The following is a 25887-nucleotide window of genomic DNA, read 5'->3' on the forward strand; positions in this document are numbered from 1 at the left end:
CCCCCGAGCCTCTGAAAGTGAAGTCAGTTTCCCCAGGTGAAGTTAAAACACACGTTTCATGTAAAGTTAAATTTGTAATAATTATAATGTATGCTAAAGGCGAGTCAGCATCAACAACAGCGCGTCTATTACGTTAGCCAAAAGTCAAATCGCTCCCTCGTGATTTGTAAGCGCATTCTGCTGTTTGATTAGTTTGATTTCAGTAAAGACTAGAAGAGCATAATACAAAATATTACAAACTGGCATGTTTGAATTCATAACGTTTACAGAGGGTCGCCGTTTCGGTGGCATTACGTTACAACACACTACACAGTGCTTGCTGAGACCGATTATTTGTATGTGATTAGTTAAGGAGTAGGCTACTATAAAATCCACTTCCTTTCACATATCACGACAATATCGCTGCACAAATTAAACCAGGCAACATCCTTTACTGTCAAACTGGGAAAACACAAATACAACGGGATTAAGAAGGCTAGTCTAAACATAACTGATGTGTGCATGTAATAAATCTCGTCTTTTTTTAGGCTACTTATTAGCTACAGGGCCATACAGTGTAATGTAATAGAAGAATAACAAGAGCTTTTCACATCTTGACTTTTGCAGGCCAGAGTAGCTGGAGATATTAGCTGAAGCCTAAAAGTGGGGATATTGCCAGCCAAGAAAATCCTGAGATGTGCACAGGAGGAAGAGAAGGAGGGAAATGAAGAAGGAGAAGGAAGGGAACTGGAGAGACCAGCCAGGTCAGAGCAGGAGAAGACCACAGAAGGAGATGCAGACATGAGTGAAAGAGAAGAGGGAAAGGAAGAATTGACTGTGAGAGATGAAGAGGAGGCTGCAGGTTCAGAGAGAGGGACAGAAGCAGAGAGTGATCAGGAGGAGGCAGATGAAGATGACAGAGAGGAAGAGGAGGCTACAGTTAGTGTTTTCAGTTTTTGGCATTCTGTTGTATATGTTATAGGGTTAGATATGTAAATATTTACATATACAACAACAGTTCACTCTTCTCAAGACACTTTACAGATAAAGTAGGTCTAGACCACACTATTTCACACAATTCTCCAAAGAGCAAGCATTTGGTGCAACAGTGGCGAGGAAAAACTTCCTTTTGGGCATAAACATCAGACAGATCCAGGGTCTTGGTGGTCGCTGGTTAGATACAGATGGATACAGATATACAGTTACAGAGAATTATGATTCAAAATAATGGTAATTATAGTAACCAAAAAGATAATGGAACTATGACTAGAAATAATAGTTGTAGCAGAAATAAAATTTTCTAGATCCGCCACTGGCAAAGAAGCTTTCCTACGTTGCACTAATGTTGAGTGTGTGAAAGTGCATGGGGAGTAAATTGGGACCGTCTTGAAGTAGTAAAGATATTGTGCTCAGAAAAGGAGAATAATAACTCTATATGTGTGTATTTTTGTGTAATTTTATGGCAAACCCGCACAACATATAAAGTCTACATACAGTACCTGTCTGAGTCTCATCTGGGCTGATAGTCAGTATTGATTGCCATTGTTGTTGTTTGAATGGTGATAATGGGCTCAACATGCACACACACACGAACACACACACACACACACACACACGTGCAGACGATTGGATGAGCGTGTTGCTTGTTTTCTGCCCTGCTGGGCGCAGACGCTTTTGTTTCTGGATGGAAGAGCTCCCATTCTGAGCGACCTCCCATTAGTAAACGTGCAGTCTCCATGGTTACGCTGCGAGACAAGCTGGTTCACTACATTAAATGTCTGAATTATGAAAATATTTGTTTGGAGCAGGACATAGACACACTAAGCTCCCTTAAGAGTCTTCTGGTTTAAGTGTTTTGATTTAGTGCTGTCTGCTTTCTAGAAAGCAGAAGTGAGCTAGTTGCACTCAGTTTCAGTGAAGTACAGCACAGGGAAGTGAAACAGAAAGAGGAACGTTTTAATAGAGAAGTATGCCTGGAATAAGCTTTGGTGTCATCTGTGGTTACTTTAGCCTCCTGCCTGCCACTAAATGTTTGGTGGTATTCAAATTTGTTGAAATAGGGCTTACCACGGTCTCCCCTAGCTGTAGATAGGTGGGCCAACGCATTTTTTGTGCATGCATTGTTTTAGTCCGGTGCAACACCGCCGCCACTAGTTAGGTTACCGTAGTGAATGGAATCCTATGTTGCCGGTTAGCATGTTGTGAGTAAAAGTGAGCCAACAAAAGACAAAAAAACAACCTAATTACTTGCACAGAAACAAAAAATGCGTTGGCCCACCTATCTACAGCCAGGGTAGACCGTGATAATCCCTATTTCAACAAACAGTGGCGTATTCCTTTAACTGATGGCTATCTGACCGTATCAATGGTTAAACACTTCTAATTAGGTGTAACTCCTGGACCTTGTCATTGCCTCTAAACCTTATCTCCAGAAGGACAGGGTAATAACTGATGGTCACAATCATGTGTGTGTGTTTGGGTGTAGAGAGCAGTGTTAGCTTTCTCAGGTCAAGCTCAATTCTGCTGTACTCTGACCCCATCTACTGGCCAAAAATGAGAAACTCTTAATTGACTATCATTACACTACATGAAACACCTACAGCAGTTTATTTTTAGTCCAAACAAAAAGTGAATGAGACTTTCTCCTAATTGTCAGTTAATCTGCGGCTTCTTTCACTGTTGCTAAAGAAAACATTTACTGTACTTCTTTGCTCTCTTTTTCTTTCAATGTATCCCTCTGTCTGTCCTCACACACACATACACACGCATTCACACACACGCGCACACACACAGAATGTAATGCAGCCTGACACATCTGATTAATGAATTCCTCTTCCAACATCTGGATCTGATTTAGTTTACAGGTGATGGAGCCATTCTCTCACTTACTCACTCACTCTCACTCTTACTGATTCTCTTGATGTGATCCTCAGTGGACACACCCAGGGCTTCCCTCTTGCTAGGAGCCAGATCTTTACACTATGACTCATACTGTGGTCCAGTTACAGACCTCCTCCCAGCAGGAAAGAAAGACACACATCAAGTTCATATCACCTTGTGCACAGGAGTTTAAATACATTTGTGTGCGTTTTATATTTGCTGTGTGCCATCAAAGCAATGTGAGTTGAAAAGGTTAAAGGTGAAACTAATCTACTAACAAAAGGAATATAACTCTAGAGTGACTTTTTAGACTGATTTCAGGATTTTGGGACATAAAACTGTGGTGAAACAGAGACATTTTAGAATTATTTTGATTTCTCCTCCCGGTGCAGCTCAGAAATATCTGATCTGAACTTTGTTTATGTTTTGTTGCTAGTATCCCTAGAATTTGTATCAAAAGCTCATAAGTCACTTTTACTTTCATGTTATTGTGGTGAGTCTTCAAATTAATCTGGACTTTAACTGTATTAATATGTAACAATAATAAATGTTTGCTGTGTAGGATTTCAATCCAATCAAGCAAGTTTCAAAAGTTGGCCTGCTGATTTTAATACCATACAGAAATAAATAGTAGCCTGAAAAGTAAGAAAATATAAATTAAAAAATCTGAAATTTTGTCAGAAAGCATTACATGCGTTGGAAATGGTCAGCACTGTTATCAACTACAGCATGATTTGAAGAAGTTGTTGATGCTCTGTTTTCTTCGGCAAGTGTGTTTTCGGATTTCACTTCCCAGAGATCTAAACAGCATCGACGGGAATGTCGCCACACCCACGCCTGGTTCGTAATGTTGCAAATGCAAGGGCATTCATCAGTGGGCCATTGGCTCACATTCGGCGATACATATAGACTTAACAGACATTTATTTAAATGAAAATCTTTAAGATTATTTCTTTAAGGAAATAAAAGCTGCAGAAAATACTGGTATGGTCCTTTAGGCTGAATGTATGTTAATTCAATATTTTGTAAAAAAGTTGACAAAAGCATGCACATCCAGACCATAAATATTAGGTGCTGGACAGAAGAACATGTAAAAGATGGAATTCATATAATATTTTCACAAAAGTATATATTAATATTTCGGCATCACGATTTCCCCGTCTCACTATGTCTTTCTCTCTGTCTGTACGACATTGTGTGTCAGAGACGGTGGGCAATTCACATGAAATGTTGATGAGAGGCAGATTGAGGTGGGGTTCAGGGGGGTGATGGGGCATGTGTTGTTCTTGTCATCCACTACCTGCTCCTCTCTGGGCCTCTTTGGCGCTGTGCGGTGCTCCTGTGGCTCTATCTGCTCAGTGCGGCGTGTAATCAATTTTTTTTCCTGTCAGTATGGAGGGAACTTGCCTGAGCGGAGGAGTGTGCTCCTTCTTTGTTCCACCACGTGTGGGCAAAACATGTACACACACACACACACACACACACACACACACACATTTTTGATGCCAAGCACCATGATCACATGAGCATATATATGAACAGAATTATATGGAGATAACTTTGACATTTGTGCATTGTTTGAGAGGCTTTTCAGTTTCATAAATTAATAGGATAACTATATGATAATTACATTTAGTTCATCTCTAGTAGCTGAGTTTGTATTTTAATATATTTTATTCATCTGCCTTGCTATTTTTCTCAGGGATGATGTAATCGGCTCCAGCTGTAACAGAAGGACGCTGCTGACAAACCATAATGACATTAATCTGTTTGTGTGATAAAGTGGCACAAATACACACGCAATCACACATGCAGTCATATGCACATATGGAGTCATACACACACTAATACACAAACACATTAAAAGATTTAACAGTGAGTAACATATGGGGCTGCAGGGGGATTTGCAATCCTCGAAACCCCCTAACACCTCCTATTTCATTGTCCTTATGTACCTTCCTTTTATATTCTCTTGTGTTTGCTGAGGCTGTTTGAGCTACACGGTTTCATTATTAACCTTAACCTGGGAAAATTAAAAAGAAAATATAGACTGCATGGCTAGATACCACCAGTGGCAGGAGAGAACATGTTTTTTTTTGTATACAAACCCTTTAAAATGTGCATTTGTTATGTAATTGTGTTCCCTTTTACCATTTTATGTAAAACATTGTTACGTGTTTAGAGTACTTTTCTTGTTATTACAGTAATAGAAGAGATTGAGGAAATGATCAGGTTAATTCCTGAAGGCTGGTTCCCACAGTAAAACACACACACACATACACACACACCCTCACCTTGCTTACTCATGCATGCCCTCCCTCTACATCTATATAGCCTTTAGAGTTTCTTAATTTACTATCATTACACTACATAGTTTACTTAAGTCCAAACCAACGAGGCACAAAAAATAAATGAGACTTTCTCCTAATTGTCAGTTCATCCGCGCAACTTTCACTGTTGCTAAAGAAAATATTTGCTGTACTTCTTTGCTTTTCCTCACTCTCTTTTTCTGTCCATGGCCCTCTGTCTCTCTTCACACACACACACATACACGTACAGTTACACCCATACACAAGTGTTTGTTAATGTCCAAGCTAACTGCAGTCAATTGTTACTGGAATGCCTCCTCTCACTCTGCATGGATATGTTTAGTTTGACTACAGGCCATTTCATTATTGTGCAACATACTGGCGTTGAGCAACAAACTCATGTTCTGGATCAAAACCTGTGAACTACACTTACATCCCTCGGACCGGTTTTCCCACATTCTACTCTGGAATGAAAAAAAAGTTTAAAGTCAAGAAAAAAAAAATGTTTTCTCTGCTTCCTTGCTGTTTTATTCCTTGAACTTCTACAGCATATTTCTCCTTTTCCCAATGTGACTATACTCTGTCTCTTGAAGGCCATGTCATTCAGCACCCAACCAAACGCCAAAACCAATGCCACAGCTACTGTTGCCTAGACGCCCACCACCCTCCTACTGAGGCCTGGTAAATCTCTATGGAGACGCTACGGCATAATCCCCGCTAATCCCTAGCTTCCTCTTATGGCAGGGCTGGAAAATAAGAGAACTCAGGGACTTGGTCAGCAGTGGGGGTATGGATAAGGGGGTTATGGTGGCCATGGTGTGTGTGCACATGAGAAGGGACCCCACATAGTTCAGAGGGATGTGTTACCATGTCAACAATATGAGCGTGCAAAGGAAATAAACAGTGTATGTGTGAGTGGACTCTTCTTAATTAACAAAGGTTAAAATGCCACGACTTCTGCCCGATGACCGATTTCACCCCATTTCCTTAAAGGAAAGAGACTGATCCCACTCTTCCTGGAGATGTTTACTGAATTTACTTCATGTTGTTTTATTATGATATAATCACACCTGAACTATAGAAGACATGAAAAGGAGGAAATTACCTGAAAATATCAACTGATGGTGAACATGATGCTATAACCAACAAGCATAGATATAAACCATGGAATAGACTCACATCATGTAGTCAACAAACCTTTGCTTTTATGATTTTGGAGGAAGGCTTCAGTGAAATGTGAATGAATATACAAAATACTTGCAAAAACAATGCACTGAAATATTATAAAAATAAATGTCATTTGAACCATTAAATCTACTACTTTTATCTATTACTTTTACCATCTTAAATCCTATTAACTTTTCTTGTAGCTCTTACAAATTCTAAAAAGATGCCACAGCAAAACAAAAGTAATACAAATATAGTAAGTATGCAGAGAGTTAAGATTTTTAGCCAAGCTTGCAGCGTGGTGTGGTATATACGAAGAGATATAGTGAGATTATTGGTAGACTTAGAGACATCGCTACACAAGATACAACAGTGGCTTCAGGGATGACAATGTCAGTTGGCTCACTACTACATTTAGAAGAGATACAAATATCTGCAAAACTAATGACATTCCCATCAGCCTCAGCTTACCTTGTGTTTAGTGCTATGCTAACACGCTAAACTACGATGCATAACATGGTAAACATATCTTCTAAACATCGAGTGTTAGCTTTGCCACTGCATGTTAGCATGCTTAACATTCTTTTCCCCCTATTACTATTTGAAAAACCCAATAACTTTAAGAATAGGGACAATGTCTCAGAGGTAGATATCTCAAAACCTGGGGAAATTAAAAAGAAAATATAGACTGCATGGCTAGATACTACCAGTGGCAGGAGAGAACATGTATATATGTATACAAACCCTTTAAAATGTGCATTTGTTGTGTTCCCTTTTACAATTTTACAGCATGTAAAACATTGTTACGTGTTAAAAGTACTTCTCTTGTTATTACAGTAATAGAGGAGATTGAGGAAATGATCAGGTTAATTCCTGAAGGCTGGTTCCCACAGTAAAAGATACACACACACACACACACACACACCTCACCTTGCTTACTCATTCATGCCCTCCCTCTACATCTTTTAAAGTACATGCTTAGTTCCTCTATAGGGGGTAAATGAAATTGCATGGTTAAGGACAAGCTTTTGGATTGAAGTTGCCTCAAATCTATGCTACACACACACACACACACACACACACAGACACACACATACAACATGCACACTAGAGCAAAGCCTTTAGAGGGTTAACAGTGGGGTGTGACAGGGTTTGTAATGCGCATATGAATTAACTTTGCTTCCCTCCCATTGACTCCCACCGTGTTATTCTCTGGAGTTATTTCGACATTAGTCACACACCTTTCTTTCTGCCCTCACACCATCCTTCTCCCTTCCTGTTCTCCTCAATACGCCATCTCTTAATCTCATCCTCCCTGTGTGCACCAGTGCTCCCAGCAGTGAACATATCCTCATTATTTTTCCAGGAAACATAAGCTGAACTGGTTGCAGAAACCCGTTGAGCAATATTTGAAATGTATCGCACGTTGGCTTTTTTGTCGTTCTTCTTGTTCCTCTTGTTCCTCTCTGTCTCTTGAAAGACCAACCATATTTGAAGTAAGGTTTTCTGAGCAGTTCTGTCCTCAGTAGACCTTGAGAATAGCGTCCTCTCCAAGCAAGAGACCAATTAGATTCTTTTCGTAGTCCAGACATGGAGGGTCCCTCAATTAACCACAAGAGCACCTTTTCAACACCGGGGACGCACACTTTGATGTTCAAACCCGAGTGTGTGACTGTGAGGTCATGTTTTCAGCATTTGGGTTTTTAAAACCTCAAGTCTGTTGTTGTTAGTGAGCTACTATACACACTATGATTTGACTCTTCCTCTGGGGGAGGAGGCTATTTGCCAGTAAGCAGACAATAGAACTGTGTGTGTGTGTGTGTGTGTGTGTGTGTGTGTGTGTGTGTGTGTGTGTGTGTGTGTGTGTGTGTGTGTGTGTGTGTGTGTGTGTGTGTGTGTGTGTGTGTGTTTGTTCCTGGTCTGATAAGGGGGATGAGCTTTCCCAGGTCACTTGTCTCTTTCATCAGCAGAGGAGTGACAGGTTCCCAGGGTCATATGGATGACCCTGCCTGTATACTGTCATTACAGAGTTACATCACCACCTAATTACAGTGGTCTACTGCACCAGAACGAACACGGACATCGAAAAAATGAGCACTGTGGTCTTATATAGTGAGTAAAAAGGAGGGCAACGAAAAAGAGACACTCTTTGATGAGGAGAAGCAAATAAACAGAGGGTGACAGAGGGCATGTCTGGGCATGAGTCAGTGGTCAAAGTAAAAGCTGGCCTGACTGAAGCAGAGCGCTGTCCAACTACTCTTTCCAGAAACTCAGATGAGAGTTGACATAAATTAGAGCAAAGGCTCATGATGACTTAAGGAGGATTGTGTGTGTGTGTGTGTGTGTGTGTGTGTGTGTGTGTGTGAATGTTGGATTGTTTGTGTGTATACATGCACATAGAAACAGTTTTCCTTTCTCTTTATTAGTAACGCTAGGCAACAACGATGGCAGCGGCTCTACACACCTGCAGTTCAGCATGCCAATGTGCCAATCAGACCCCCAAACACACACATACTCACACACAGTGTGCCCACCTGGCTCTGCATGGTACGGGTGAGCAGTACCCTGAAGAATCCTGTCTTTGTTCCCTCTGCATTTAAAAAGAGTGTGTTAATGGTCTCTTTTTTTCTTTCTCTGTGGGTGTTTTTTCCAATCTCTCTATCTTGACCACTCACACTATTTTCTTCACTGAAAAGACAGTGTTAATTATCTCAATCTCACCCCCCTCCTCTGTCTGTCGGTCTCTCTCTTTCTCACCCTTTATTCACTTATTGAACAGACCCAACAGACAGGCAGATCTATTCACTGGGGTCCACTCAGTGGTTAAAGTGTTTAAACACCACTGGATGTTAGGGGGCAGAGCTCTGGGAGGGGGAGTGGATACATGATACCCACTCTATTCCTCTAAGTCTCCAATAGCCAATACACACTCTCTTACAATAGAAACACTAAACTCATTTACCCTCCCTGCTTCATTACATCCTGATCGAGGCTTATTTATGCCACCATTGGTTTGGCTATTAGCCAGCATTTCTCCTAGACAGTGGGCGACTGTTGAACGATATGTGTAATACATTTGTTTTATTATTTCAGAGAGATATCTATGTGTTGTTATGGTCTCCCCATAATAAAGCCCATGATATTTCAAGTTTGGCTTTTTATCATTTGACCGAAGTTAAAAGTTTTTACTTGTTTGTACATTTACTTTTTTACTTTACTTTAGTTTTACTGTACTTTACACACACACACAGTATATATGCCACTTTTCGCTTATGATCCTCTACATTTCACAGGGACTGTTTCTACTATTTAATCAACTACATGCATCTGACAGCTGACATCACTGGTTACATTGCAGATTAAGATTTCACATATAAAACATGTAACTGCATTTATGCATTGTTACAGATTAAAGTATCCAACCATATGAAATAGTTAAAATAAGTTCCACCTCCACTAGCTACAGTGTTCAAATGCTATTGTAATGAATTGATGTTGGTCAAGATACTATGCAACTCTTTTCCAGAAGTTAATGGATTAAAAAAGGAAAAGCAAGATATGCCATAGAAGGATATATCCCAGGCAAAGGTATTTTTCACGACCTGGCAACCCAAAATGTATTCTTACAAATGGCTTATTACTGTAATATAAAGCATGAATAAATTATGAACTATTAGTAAAGCCATGCTGAACATGTTTTGCTTTGTGACATTTTAAATGTAATTATTTTATTTGTGGTCGGCCCATAACATTTTTACATCGTGTTATTGATACTTGTACACGATTTATTGAATCCTTCACCCGCGTTGACTTGGTATCAGAGGGTTGAGTGAGTGGTGTCAGCGGGCTGTCTGGTGTGTTGATTAGAGATTTAAGAGTGTGAAAATGTCGCTTCAGAGAATGTGATGACTGCGTTTTTATCCTGTGACTGAATGCGCTTTAAAGCCTCTTTGCGTTTTTGGTAAAGGCACAGCTGGTCGCGATCAGCGAAACGGGGGCTGGAGGAGGAGGAATTTGGGGTGTTGCCTTTCTATCCATGCCTCCCTCCCTTGCTCAACGCCTCCCTCCCTAGCGTGTGTGTGAGAAAGTGTGTGTGTCAGAGTGGAGGCACTGCGGGACTGGGTCAGTCAGTTAACGCTGCTGACTCGTACAGGCGGTTACCGGTTATCAGCGGCGGAATCCACCGGGTGGATTCTCTCTGTCTTGTTTCAGGGGCCGGGATATGCCAAACGGCAACAAAGCGGCTTGAAAAAGCTGGACGGTTGTAAAATGAGCGGCCGCGTGCTGAACGGGAAAATGCTGCAGCTCCCGGGTCCGCAGCGCGCGAGGAGGACAATGCACTTTCTGTCAAGGTAAATAGGTGCGACCATGAGCCTGCATGTGAATGAGAATGCCGGATGAGAAGCTAATTGACACACTGGTGACATTGCTTTTGATTATCTTAACGCGATACAAACGGGAGGTGTCTGATAGTGGTGAATGGGTTGTAGAAGCTCCGGCGGAGCCAGTGCGTAATAAGCAGCAGCACGTCTCATTGATAAAACTCTATAACAGCTGCATGGTGGCACGTTTCATTATTGTGACTGGCATTCGCTCAGATTATTAGTAATGGGATATTGTATCTCGGTCTAGACGCCGGGTGAAAAGTGGGCTTTTGGTGAGCGCGTATAGACGGAGCAATACAGCATAGAGGCACAGACCTCAATGCGCAAAGCCATATGTTGAATCAGCACTGTCTTTTAATGTCGTTATACTGTATTATATTAGCAGCAGCATCTAAAAAGCAGCAACATGTTTCTACTTCGCTTAAAAGGAATCTATATCAAAAGAAAAACACATTACTGCAAATCGTTTAATGAGAACAGTAGAGTGCCTATAGATTTGAATGATGCATGTGTACGCGCATAATGTGCGTGCGCGCCTTAAGTGTTTCTGTGATTTAGGTCGGCTGACATCCCCTTTATTTTAAGCTGCATGCGATGACAACTGGTTTGCTGGGGTTTGGAGGGCAGTCAGCAGTGGCAGGTATGCATGTGAGTGGGTGGGTGTGTTCGTATTGATCCTCTGCGGACCCGCATTCTACTGAACGGTTGACCTACATTCTGAACGACGCCTTCTATATATCTGCTGTGATTGGGTTAACTGCAGCAAGCCTCTTTTTTTGGTACCATCCTCATACTCACGCCATGTGAGAATTATCTAATTGTATGTTTTAATGTGTGGGCTAATATAGGTCAGCTGCTCTGTGTAGGCTGTTTATGGTGACGGAGATGCATACAAAGACTTGTATTTGTGACATAGAAATGAAGTAATTTAGTAAGAATTATAGAAATATTAATGGAGTTGACTTGCTTTAGAGACTCATTAGGACAACTTGGACAGAGATGCTCTTATTGATTCTGTGTGTGTATGTATGTGTGTGTGTGTGAGGGGGGTCAGCTTTGCTCTTTTTGGTCGACTGACCTCTATACCATCCATCGAGCCTTTATGTAAACCCATTAGCAGAGTGGTCTGATATCAGGGCATTTAGACACACCCAGCAGACACAAACACTTTCACCATCTAACCCATTGACACACACTCAAAAACATTTTCAGTTTTGAGTCCCAGAGGTACAACCAGGCTGTTTTTATCTGTGTGTTTGAGTTGGACTCATGTGCTTAAACAGACTGGCTGTCAAAAGGTTGATAAACTATATGATGGAGGCCAGAGGTGGTAGTAGTAAGTGTGGCTCTGCACATTTAGTGTGGTTGTCAGCATGTGTGTGTGTGTGTGTGTGCGACGCACGTAATGAAACATAAAACATGCATCATTGGCTAACCAGTTCCAGGCAACACAAAGATTTGATCAACCCTATTAGTCATTTTGAAAGCAAGCCAACATCAACTTGTCTGTCCCTGTGTGTTCTCATCTGAACAATATACAAATAGCCTGCTCAGCATGGCCCACCCCTGTCTAGATCCTTCCCTGATTAACAACACAACCTCTTCCAAATAGCTGATTTGTAACATGGTGACATCACTCATTAATGTGTGTCACACCCAAATCCCCTCAGTTTTCTTTTAGTTAAATACAAATGGAACACCAGTCACTGTGATGCAGACCAGGCTTGTGTCATTGCTGATGTCATGAAGCTGTGCATGGGAAGTGTTGGTCACTGCAGCTCTGATTGGTTGAATGCTTTTACAGCTTCCTGAGTTTAGGTGTCTCACTGGAGACCCAGCATGGTAATTAAAGCTGAAATCCATAATGTTTTTAACTTAGACATTTTAGCAAATGAGGTTGTTTGTTTTTTACACACACAAACACACAAATGGTGTCAGTTGTGCTAGAGGGCTCAGGGTCAAAGATAGATTAAGTTGTTTTGGAAACACACTTTGATGACTCAGAAACACAGGGTCAGCAGCCTGTTGATGATGTTCTCACACCCTCATGATTCATAAACTGGTTTTTATTAATCTTCAGCACACACACATGTCCACACATGTGCAGATACTGTACATTTGAAAGCACACATTAGGTGTTGAAAGCCTTGTATCAACACAGGCTTCTTTTGGCTGTTTTAAAAAAGATTGCCGTTCACATAGAAACGGCAGAGTAATCAAAAACTAAATCTCTTTTCCTGGGCATGTGCAGGACACTTGATCCAGCAGCTGACCAACCATCACAATTTACGTCTGCAAATTACACAAAAGCTTTACTTTCTGCATCCACACTGTCAGCATTTTCAGATTTATTCACAAAATGGCTTTATTTTTCGGTGGCCAACAAGGTCAAGTCAGAGTGGATGGAAGGCCAAAACACTAGCGGTGTTGAAATGAATCATTGCATCGATGCATCGCGATGCGGACAAGGAGGATTCTGCATCAATGCAGTGACAGACCATAATCGATTATTGCCTACTTACTTTAGTTACTTGGTAATTTTCTGGTTGCTGCTTTTTTTTTGGCTTCAGACTCCACTTCATTCAGGATGTGTCTTTTTGAGAGCAGATACAATAAAAATGGGAGTTCATATATATCTGACATATAAATGGCTTGAATTTGTTGATCAAAACCATGTGTACCAATATGTAATAATGTTGACGAGGTGAAGAATCGGGACGCAGCGGGATGCATCGTGATATTGAATGGATTTGACTCGTTAACAGGATAATCGTAATCAAATTGAATCGTGAGAGCAGTGAAGATTCACACCCCTAAGGCCTAAGTAATTTTATGCGGCCACTCACTCTTGATGATTTGCAATCAAGTGAACAAGTTTACTTGCCCTGCCTACACAGTCATTAGGGAGACCTGAGAGCGAAACAACAGATGCTTTTAACCTGTGCTTGTAAGACACATGCACATACTCCTTTTTATTGTACACACAGGAGCCTGTGTTCACAAACAGAGCTCATATTTTCACAAGATGGTGCCCCCGTGGTTTAGTGAGTTCCTCTGTTACATCAAAGCCAGAGAAGGACCTACAGCCAGACAACAGTGCACCTTAACAGGCTCACTGGGAACAAGAGAGCAAGCTATAAGACTAACCTCAATGGCCATGGAGAATAATAACCTCTTGATGTCATTTTTACCTGATAGTGAAGTAGTTTTCTAGGAAATGTAGAGTGAGTAAAAAGCTCAGACAATGTCCTTCATTGAAACTTTCAGTTTTCTTTGAGTTTAATGGAAAGTGAGACGATTGGCAACAAACTCGAGGCTGCAGATTTAAATTTTATTGGAACCTCTGGATCCGTCATTTTATTTTTGTGTGTGTCTTTGCACCCGTGCGATGGTATGCATATGTGTGTCTGCATATGTTGGAGGATTAGGGAGTGGGACCCCAGAATACACACGCTGGAATGTGAAGTGTGTGTTTTGAGCAGCCCGAGGGCAAGGAATGTCTCCCAAACTCACTGTAACAACTTTAAGTGGCATGACCTGAGTGCGCGTGTTATGAGTGACAGCAGGTGATGGGTGCGTGCTCGTTCAGGGTGCGCCCCCAGGTCCTGTCGGTCACCACCACATATGTTCACGAATGCACACAAAAACACACACATACAGCGACCTGTCTGTGCGTGCCCCCCTCTCCCCCCCCCCCTCACAACATGGGAGTAATGTGTGTGTTTTAATAGTTGTCTGCTTTATCTCAGCCAGAAGAAGTGAAAGAGTATCTCTGCTCCAGTCAATGGGCCTTTCATTCTTTTTTATTCAGGTTGTGTTTGGACAACCTTTGGCAGGTGCTTAGTGGTGTTCTACTCAGATCTGTAGCCTCTTTGTGTAGCTTGATTTCATTAAAACACAAATCTCACTTGTTGCTTTCTCTATCTATCTTTCTCTCTGTCTATTCCTATTTGTCCATCTCAACATATCTACTCTTAATTTAACCCAAAACTGATTTAAGAGATGCAGCTTGGCCTCTTAAGTACCATCAACCCATAATCCACTGCAGTTAGCACATTTAACAGAGACTGCTGTTGTATGTACTAATCTGGGAGATTAAGACATAATTAAGAAGTGGCATTAGTTGCAGAGGAAGGAAAAATAATTCTTTAGGGTGAGGATGCCCCCTGAAATGTTATTTACAGATCTGTACCAGTTGTTGTGACTGAGGCATTTGGTAGCCATGTTGAGCCACTGCCCTTTTACCCATGAACAACGGCTCACATCATGCTGACATCATAGTTCCTCCATCTGCTATATGTGCATGCATTTGTCATGTGTGTGTATGACAGTGTGTGTTAGAGGGAGTTAGTTCCCTAGTGTGATGCATTCGGTAGTGCTGCAAACACTGACAGTATCCTTACTGTAAATTAACACCATCCTATGACAATTACATTTCTCAGTTAATATCAGTATTACACTTGGGTCTGTTCAACATTTGCCTTTCCAAAAACCCAACAGGTTAGCTGTATCATATTTCACTTTTTGTTGTTGTCGTTGACATGTCTGGAGGGAGGCCAGAGGAAATTCTACCCCAGGATCCAACCCCTGTCCTGGGCCTCTGCGTACCGGGGTTCCCCTTGTTAGCTCCTCCCCAGTTCTTAGCCCTTGAGTTGTGGCTGGGAAGCGCTCCATGTTGCACCCCAGACTGAACTACTTATGGAGGTGATTTAAAAGGCTGTTCCACCTTGTCCCAGTAGTGCTGTCCCTCTTCTGCTTCCTGCTCTCTTTGTAGAGAAGAAAAGGACTTTGGAAGAAACTCATGGTACTGTGGGGGTCAAGGGTTACTGAGTCATAAAAGAGCTCTGCTGGTCACCACCTAACACACTGAAACATTTTAATGTCTTCTGAAATCGAACATGCTTTGACCTAATTTATCATGCTCTTTACACTAAGGGCATACAGTTACTTTGTGGGGAAATTGTTTAACCATTTTCTCCCATTCTTGCTTTAATTTATGCAAAATAAGTTCAAAATAAGTTCAAAGGCGTTGAATTGTGGCTACATTCAAAGCCCTGTATCAGCCATGTTTAGACTGGGGGACAGTAACCTTTAAACTTTAACCCTATTTGAGCTGAGTAAATAAAAGACAAATACAAAGAAGAAGATGTGTCTGGTGCCTCTCAAGGAATCATCTCTACACCTCTCCTTGCTCCTACTGTTTTCTTTTTTGGGGCTTACGATATGAGAAGATCAAGATGACCCAGTATGTGTCAGCGTGATGAACAGTCACATAATGTTTGGTTCCTTATATGAAGCTTGGAACCTTCCACTGTTTCAACCGTCCTGTTTAATTTCAAGCGGATAAAGTAGTTTAGAGCCAAGTCGTCTCTCAGCTGCAATGTGTTGAACTCTGTGCCAACTCCGTCCATCCACCCTGGGAGGTCAGGAGGATAGGAGAGATTCAGAGATAAATTTGCTGTGTGGGGAGAATTTTGCTGAAACAATTTATTCTCTTCTTAAGCTGTACAGTTTTCACCATCTATCTCCACCTCCCCCCACACTCAGAAAAGAAACATTTTATTGACCAGGATTCCTGATGCGTCTGAGTGCCTTTTCAGTGCTTTAACTTTCCATCCAGAAAGCCCCAAGCATTTGCAGAATGTGTCCCCGTCCTTGCGAGGAAACCTTGGAAGAATGATGTACTTCAATATTCTTCTACACACACTTTAAAGCCAGTAATACGCAGCCTGGTTAGGTTAACCCCCAGCAGAGCAGTGACTTGAGCAAAGCTGCCGTTCCCACCAGCTCCCAGTCCTAACATCACACATTTCTGACAGCTAATTCAAACTTCACTCCAGGGGACAGTGGCAATCTAGTGCATCTGATGTGTATGTGTTTGGGAGTGTATATGTGTGTGTTTGTGTCCTAAACCCCCAGGCCAGTGCTGTCAGGGATATGCCTGTCAAAGGCACAACAGGGTTTCTCCTTTGTGATGGCCATTTAGGGATGTGACCTCGTATTTTCCTCCATGGACTCACACTCACACACATATATACACACTTACAGGACTGCTAACTGAGGCCCCTGGCCTGCTCTGAACCTGGTGGCAGAAGGAATTAGCAGTAATTACTAGCTCATTAACTCCAGCCTTTTCTCTAATCCCCTGTAATGCCCAAATACTGCTGTGTGTGGCGTGTGTATGTATGTGTGCATAAAAGACGGAGAGTCATCAGGCAGCCATCACACATTGTTTCATTCCACATCATGGAAATGGGACGGAGAGGAAATAATAAATAACGCTGAAGAGGAAATTAATTTCTCTGTTTAGTGTGTACCTTACAGCAGGCTGCTTGCACAATCTAGTTTTTAATTGGGTCTTGTCCATGATCTACTGTAAGTGTTTAACAATACAACTCAGCAGAGAACCTGAATTGGGTGGCTAATTAAAAGCCATTTTTAACCACAGATTTGTTTGCTAATTACTCTAAAAGTGCCCCAGACAACAACATGTCATCATTAAAAAGTGGTAGAATAAGTAATTCATGAGTGAGACTAAAGGTAACAACAGCATGTATAGCAGTGTTTCTCTTATAAGTACATTCCGTGACTCCAGAGTGCATGTATAGCAGTGTTTCTCTTATAAGTACATTCCGTGACTCCAGAGTGCAGCAGATGGCTGAAGCATCTGAAGTACAATCACAGATATGTAATGTATACAATGACCATAGCTACAGTCTGCAGTGGCTGCATGTTCACACAATGTCTTTAATGTACCTGGTGTGTCAGAGTTTGAGCCTTTCAAGATATTATAAGGGCTGGGTCTGCAGAGGGAATTATTTCGTGGCCCTATATGGTGCAGTAGTGATGGATAATCCTACTCATCTTAAAAAATCAATGTTGCCTGCAGAATGTTTAAATGCTCATCCAGCCAGGAAGAAAATATATATATAATAATATAATATAATAATATATATATATATATATATATATATATATATATATAACATTAAGATTCAAGATACTTTATTGTCATTGTGTGAACATAATGACATTTCGTTGGTGGCAATCAGTGCAGCTAAAAACAAGATAAAAAAACAAACAAATAAAATCATTGCACATAGTACTCATTTGAGTATTTGCAGAGTTTTTTTGTTTTGTTTAGTTTTTTGTTTCGTTAAAGTGCTTTCATGACAGTAGTCCTTAGTCCTTAGCAGCTACAGGTTGTATTTGTGTGCTTGTGCATGGAGAGGGGGGGTGATTGAGGCTACAGCTCTGGGGAATAATCTGTTCCTCAGTCTGTTAGTCCGGGTTTTTGATGGTTCACAACCTCTCATATTTCCATTTTATTGGAAAATGACGATTTTTCTATATGCTTATAATCCACCAAGGTGAATCACAGATCCTTGCGTATGAGTGTGTTTGTTTCCTGATGATAAGCTGCTGAAGTGGTCCAGGGACCCATATTGTTAGCCATCTGTGCATACAATCCATATTCACCCTCTCCTTCGATCTTATAAGGTGAATGCCCATCCATCCATATTTGTGCGACCTCATGCACATTGCATGATTTTTGTTATAAATCAACTCTACTGCATTTATTTAAGACTCTGTCTCCCAAATGGTCAGTGCAGCCATGATTATGTTGAAGAGGAGAAGTATCACATGACGATGGGCGTGGCCGGTCATGCTTGTCCCCCCTGCACATGAGTCATTTTGTTTTTTAATCATTGTGAGTATTTTTAAGAAAACTATCCACTCTGTTATGTTGTTTTATGCCTCCAGTCTGTAGAGGCTGTTGAGGCAGACAGCGTGACATAATGTTGCTGTTTAATGTTCTTTTTATATGATAAACAGGGGTGTCGGACTTGGGGGGGGGGAAAGGGGACTGAGTACCCAGGGCCCTCATGTGAGGAGGGCCCAAAAAGATGCTAGAATGAATAGCTGTGGATGCGGGGAGGGGCCTATAGAAAATGCCTTTCTACAGGCCCCAGAATTTTGTGCTACACTCCAGAAGATAAACAACATCATTATTGTACCCTTACATCTGCTGTAAGGTGGAATGGGGCATTTTTGTAGTACAATGGTTGAGGAGTTTTTCAGTTGGTTGTTTTTTGCATAGGCATATGTGTCCTTCTCTATGTCCCTCACCTGACTTAGAGGCCAAGTTTCCTGCTGTTTTCTGCCTCTTCAAACAGACTCTTCTCTCTCGCAGATAGAGATCTAGCTGCAATAACTGAATTGTACGGGCAGATACACAAGCACAGACAATGCATCCCACCTTATTGTCATATCTAGCACCAGTCACAGTCTCACATAGTTAGTCTTTAGAGAATCTAATGACTTCAACAGCCCTTTCATGCGTGCCCCCTCCGGTTTCTGAGCCGACTGCCGAGTGCCAGTCTGGCATTGCCCTACTTTCCATTTGCCTGAAAAGGCATCACTACAACTAGGAACCTGATTTAGCCATTTTGGGTTCTGCCATGTGACACTGTGGATTTTAATAGGAATGGAAAGTTCCTGTCCATTGTAGGACTGCAGAAACACTTTCCATGCTTTTACGCAAGTGAGAGAGACTGTGTCCAACTATCACCCTGTATAAAATGTGTTTAACCCCATAAGGGTACAAAGGGTATAAAAAGTATGTTGTTCTTGTATCGTTTCATCCTTTTTACAAAGTTGCCTATGTTAGCTAACACCCTCCAACTGTCCCCGATATTCTCATCTTTTCTGCTCCACTATGGTCTAATTAGTAATTTTCTGCTAGCTTTTGATTGACAAGGTTGCATTAGCACTGTTGAAGGTGCCCTCTGGAGTGTTACTCACAAAAATGCATTGTGTGTGTCCTTGAGGTCTAACAAACATGTCGAGTGCATTTCATTTCTCACAAAACATTTGCTAAAGCCAATTTTTAAGTATTTTTTTATTCAAGCATTGTTCACATCCATGTTCACTAGCTTGTGGCCTTCTTCTTCACTGCCTTCGCTGGTGCATTGCAGTATATCTTGGCCCGGTACCGCCACCTGTTGATCAGTGGAACAGTACAACTCCATTGGTAGGACTGTATCTCGTCACAAGATAAAAGATCCACTCATAGAAAAACTGCTCTGTAGCGCTATTACAGGTCCAAAATTCCACAGGGAACCTTGAAGGTCACATAACTAAGCATTTATAATCATTTCACCTTGCTGATCTGGTGGAATATTCAGATTTTGTTGCAAAGGGAGCTATAATTAGATAACAAGATTGATAATGACATTGTGCTCCTCCTTGCTATTGATCTGTTGTTTAGTGCAAGGCTTTGCATAAGTGCACTTACATTCTCTATAATGTGCCTTGACTATTGATCAGGTAATTACTTAATTGTTTTTTATTTTTTATTTTGTTCTGTGTAGGAGAGTAAGTCTGTCTCCTTCCACAATCACTAACCATCTTCTGACCATGCAGCAAAGTCAGAAATTACTTCTGAAAGTTTAATTCCACAGGACAGCTTCAGCAACACATTCCTCCAAATGGCCTGCATGCAGTTTTAACAAATGTTTGTTTAGATGGAACAGCTTATCAACCAATACTGTTAAGTCTGTTCCCTGAGGCTGGCAAGACTCCAACTCCCAGCAAGCACTGCTCCCACAAATTACAGGCAAAGCTGCTTTGTCTCTGCAGTGGCTTTTTTCTTGCTTCTGGATCTAGCGTATTTCTCTCACTTTCTTTCTGCCATCTCTCAACCTCAAAGAGATCAGGAGAGGAGACAGGGGGAGAAGGGAGTGCAGAACTCTCATAATGAGCAGCAAAAAAGACCATTCTCATTGAGATCAGGGCAATTAGCTCCATAGTCTGAATAGTGAAGGAACACAGAAGCCTGTTAATAAAAGCTAGTATTAAGCTCAGCAGTAGCTATTCAACTATTGTCTTGATAGTTTGTGAGGCTCACTGTTTGCGTGGGTGTGCTGGTCCTCTCTGCAGACGGAGGAACAAAGAAATCATGTCTCTGTGAAAGGATGATGTTGTTTGTATTGACCACAATGACCTTTATCAATCTGGAAAATAAAAATTAAATATTAAAACCATTTGAAATATTCTGCAATTTACGTTAAACATTCTCCCTTTCTGAGAGATGACGTATTCTAAGTTTGCTCTCTGACTCACTGTGGCTTTTCTTAGACTAGGACACCAATTGTGTGCTGCTGGCTCGGGACGACAGAATACAGTATGTCCATGTGGCATATTCTCAGCTCAGCAGGATGCTGCATTTTGCACATGGTGCACAGAAAGAAATCATTGGAAAGGTGGAGGTGAAGAATGAGTTTAATCAAGCGCATCTCAGATTAAATGACATTTATTGCAGCCTAAATCGAATCAACATTGATTTTCATTTTGCTTATGAAATTACAGTTACAGGGTACCATTTCTCAATGTCCTGATCCTTTCCCTGCAACGGGGTTCTTTAGCTTGAGATCAGGTCTAAAAAGGTCAAGTCTAAAGTCGCAATAGGCCAATGAAATTTAACATCCATAAGTAGGGCATACAGATGTGGTTTATGGCCATGATTTCCCCTCTATACTTTGATTTAAACACATACATTATACAATAATGTATGTGTTTAATACTGTAACTGGCTGGTGTTATTTAGCTTTTTAGAGGAAGATATAATGTAGGGTTGGCTAATTCAAATGAACACAAATGTGGCAGGGAAGTGGCTTTACTAAAATGGTGCTTGCCATGAGACACTTGCTAATCTGAATTGGGTACTAATATTATCCCTCGGTCTCTGCAGCTGCTGCTAAAGAATAAAAAAGATGAGGTGGAGCAAAGAGAGATTATGACAGGAGATTTCAAAAGCTTTGTCGATTGAGGTAGAGGAGGCAAGTTGGTGGACGTTTTGAGGGAGAGTTGAGAGACGATCCTCTTGAGAGAGTTCATCACGTCCTGAGATGTTGACGAGGTTTTCTGTGTGTCATCAACAGCACTTCTCTTTTCACTATAGCTCTCTTTTTTTCACACTTGTCGTTTCAGTTCTTTCTTTGCTTCCCACACGCCACTTCACCCTCTTCTCTCAAGTATTCTCGTGTTTCATCGCCCTCTTTTCAGGCTTCCTTTTATCTCACCCATTTGAGTTAATGGAGGACTATAGATGGCAAAGAAGAGCTGGACCACATGACACTGGATCTGGTGCAGCCGTATATCACCAGACACTGATTGAGGGTATCAGGTTTTGGCATGGAATTTTTTAGCCCAAAACTTGGACAGACAGTGTTTTTATATAAGAAAATCAAGTTTAGTTTTTCTGCTCACAGAACTAAAAAGTGGGGCTCTTGAAGTCTGACTGAACATAATGTCTGTGGATCAAAGCTAAAGGCAGATCAAGTCATTTCCAAGATAGTCACACTGAAATTCATGTGCATACACTGTTCAAACTGTACGATGCCTTATGTGCCACATTGTCTCAACTTTTATTTACTTTCTGAGTCTCTGAGGTGTCTTTTGGTCTTTTTCATTCAAATACTTTTCTTTTTGTTAAAATGAGGGAATCTCACCGATAAATCAGATAAAGTCATCTGTTTTATATTTTATTCACCCTTTTAGCTAGTGCTGTCCGTGATGTTTCACCCCTGACCCCGTCCCCTCTCCTCTGCAGGTTTCTGTTTTTACATCTGTTGGCTGAGTGACACAGACACTGTGTTTGTTCTGTTTCCTATCAGATCAGAGACATATTATTAATATAATATCATTCACAAAAGCTCTTGTGGACACCCAGGTAACTGAAGTGAATAACAGGGTATGAAGTGAAAGGTGTTGCTTCAGAAAGGTGCTGATAGTAAAACACAGCTGTGTTGAGGAGGTTCCTCTCCCAGAAATAAGTTTGGTCAATGAGGAAACAACACTAGATGAGTTCAAAGTTTATTAGTTCCTTTGTGCATTTTTGTACTAAGGAGTAAATAGAAATCAGGAATCCAACATCAGCTTTTATAGAAGAACAACATCCTTCTTATAAAGTTTAGAAATCTTTAATTGATTCTTAAAACTGCATATTTTGCTGTGAAACAATTGTGAAATCATCTGCCAGTTGATTAGAGAATCCCACGTTTTCAGTGCAGAATTGAAGTTTCATTGCAAATATTCAACAACAAACAATTTTATAGGCTTATGGTGTCTATCAAAAAACGGGGATGTTGGTTGTTCTGTTTTGTTTCAAGAATGAAACACAATACAGCCTAGCAATTGAAAATACACTGGAACTTTTTTACTACTTTAAAGACATTTAATATTTTTTCGTTTCACATGGAGACAGAAAGTGTAGATCGGCTCTCTGGATGTGTCTGAGCCAATCTTTAATTTGCCCTTAATCCTACTCTGGCATTATAGACAAAGCAGCATGACAGCCACTTCAGACATAACATCTCGTCTGCTCTTTTTTATGTCTACATATCCACAGGCTAGAGAAGGAGTGCTTTCCCTTTGCCCCTCTCCCCCTGATCCCCGCCCTCAAGTCCCCCAGGGTACAGTGTGACCCATACAGGCACCCAACCGGAAGGCCCACACCACTATCCTCCCCTGTGCCACAGTATACATGACCTCATTAGGCAAAGCCCCACCCTCACAACTTGTTTTACAGTATATTATGATATCAGTCAAACCTACTGACCCTAATAAGATAAACCCCCAACCCCCTAACTTCCTAAGCATGACCTAGTTAATCTATATGAGCACATGTGGATGTACACCCAAACACACCTCTCAGATGTGCCTTTTTCTCCCCCACTTTCCCCCTTTGTCATTCCTACAAGTCATTGTGTTGAGCAAGATGACACATTCGTTCCAATTAGATGTATGCTAGATAGGTCATATTACTGTATTCCATATATTTTATCACCACACAGGAAATGGTCAAATGTCACAATTGATTTTATTTAATTTTTTTATTTAATCTCTCCTGGTTGGGGTTCAGATTCAAGCAGCAATCTTGTCAATGTTCAACAGGGTTACTGGGTAGACCACACAACAGACCATAGTCTAATCTAGGCAACACAACAGCATGTATGGGTTTCTGCCTGTCAAATATCAGAAATGAATCATGTTGGCAGAACTAGACAATCTAAAGGTGATGTTGAGTAAATGGGTACATACAAGCAACACTGTATCATGAAATAGTTCCTAGAATGCACTAAACATCATCGATCACTGATATTCTAGTTAGCTTGAAGTATGATGTCTTTCAATACTATTGTTTTAGATATACAGAGGTGACAACAATAAGATTTTCAGAACAATTGCTCTTGAGGGGGAAAAGAAAAACAGCTAAGCAGATGTGTGCCAAGCGGACAGACTTCATAGTCCTGGCACAGACTCCCCTCTTGCATACTCTCGTGGGCACATGCATCAGTGTATATGTTCTTCGGTGCTATTTTTGTGTGTGTGTGGGTTTAGATAATGTCGAGAGCGCTCCAATTTTCAGTTTGCCAAGTGTTTGCAGCACATGCAGTGTGAAAGTTAACTATATAGAGCGAGGAGCTTTTCAAATAAGGTCTATGAATATTTAATCAAAAGACAAACGGTAAGACATGGAGCCAAGTGAGCCAACCGCTGATAGCTATCTATTGTAACCATATATCCATTACTTTTAGCTAACTATTTGATGGCATTATTTGTTACTTTTAGCTTTACATTTTAACCATTTATCTATTATTTTAAACTAACATTTTTAATTGTTTCTCCATTACTTTAAGCCAACTATTTTGTTTGACTTCTCTTTTTGCTTTTTTTTCACATGCTCTCATTCACAACGCATTCTCAATATGCTAGTAATTTCCATTTTTCTAAAATGAGTTGTGCTACTCCATAATATTTTCACGTGCTCCCTGATAATTGCAGAAGCAGCATGCTTTAATATATGAATATCATCTGACACATCTTCTTTGTCATTGTTTCTTTTAGTTGGGATGAGAGCAGTTCCATCAGCAGCGGTTTGAGTGATGGCTCAGACAACCTCAGCTCTGAAGAGTTCAACACGAGTCCCACTCTCAACTCCCTTCCCACCACTCCCATCGGCTCCCGCAGAAACTCAGCCATAGTGGTAAGTAACGCACACACAAGCGTTCACACAACATACGCACACAAAGCCGTCTGACACAGATTAGCAATGTGTGTCGCTTACAGTAGTATTGATTAAGCTGTTAATCCAGTGAGGTATTGATGAGGTGATGAATAATGTGTCAAACACTCACTGTCAGTGTAGAGAGGACATACACACAAATAACACACAACAGGCAGCAGGACACTGGCATCAGAGATAAAGCCTGATTACAGTTTTTTTCGATTGCTAAACGACAGTGGGCACAACTGGAGTCACATGTGCAAAACTCTAACTACAGTCTGCACAGCAGCAGTTCATGTGGACCAAACTCTAGTTCGTTTTTCATTGCTTGAACACAGTTTTCAGAACTCTACACACTTATCCCATGACTTTAACCACAACCTGCACAACACTGTAGATTTACAGCACTTTGTTCAAATGCTAACACACTGCTGTCAAAACTGTTAACCACACATTCAAAACAGAATAGATTTCAGTCTGGTGCCTATCAAACACTGCTGATTGGAATTTTAGCTGAAAGCCTAAGTAGGTGTCTTGTTTTAGACTAGTTAGTGAACATATATGGTATTAATATAGAGAAAGCTCAGAAAGCCTTTTTTGTATACAAACACCAAATAAGAATGAAACAATTATACACTGTACTGTTTGAGAGAAACAGGTAAAAGAGCAAAGATACCAATATGTCCAGGTAAGATGTCTGAGGTTATGTACACAGCTATAAAAAAAAGTGAAAAACACTATATCTTTACAATAGTAAAACTGCGTTCTTACTGTTTTTCAGAAAGTAATGGAGGTGAAAGCAATAGAAACACCACATTTGTTAGTATTTAGAGATGATGCAGACATCTAATGTGATGAAGAAAACTTGCCACATGATGCTGGAGAGAGGCAGAATTAGTCACACTATTCTTTGGTACTGTTACGTATGTACCTTTAGTTTTTTCCCCCAGTAATTCCATAAATTACTAGAGATAAAATTCTATATTGAAGAAAACTGCTGATTTTCATTCCTTCTTTTTTACCTTATGTATAAATTGGTATTCTATACAATCTATATCTTTTCCTTAAATAAACTATTGAGTAGTGTAAAAGTCAC

At 40.8% G+C, this 25887-nt stretch overlaps 1 protein-coding gene across 4 annotated transcripts in view; it reads left to right on the plus strand.

The window, feature by feature from the left end:
- The window catches only part of LOC114558333 (neuron navigator 1), a 90832-nt gene that overhangs the window by 40271 nt on the left and 24674 nt on the right, over positions 1-25887 (plus strand). For all 4 annotated transcript variants that reach the window (XM_028582262.1, XM_028582265.1, XM_028582263.1 and 1 more), the window contains one exon: positions 24632-24770. In XM_028582262.1, coding sequence (XP_028438063.1) covers positions 24632-24770 — 139 coding nt within the window. The remainder of the gene's footprint in view (positions 1-24631; positions 24771-25887) is intronic.

The sequence above is a fragment of the Perca flavescens genome, chromosome 7 (assembly GCF_004354835.1).
Source record: "Perca flavescens isolate YP-PL-M2 chromosome 7, PFLA_1.0, whole genome shotgun sequence".
NCBI classification, from domain to species: Eukaryota; Metazoa; Chordata; class Actinopteri; order Perciformes; family Percidae; genus Perca; species Perca flavescens.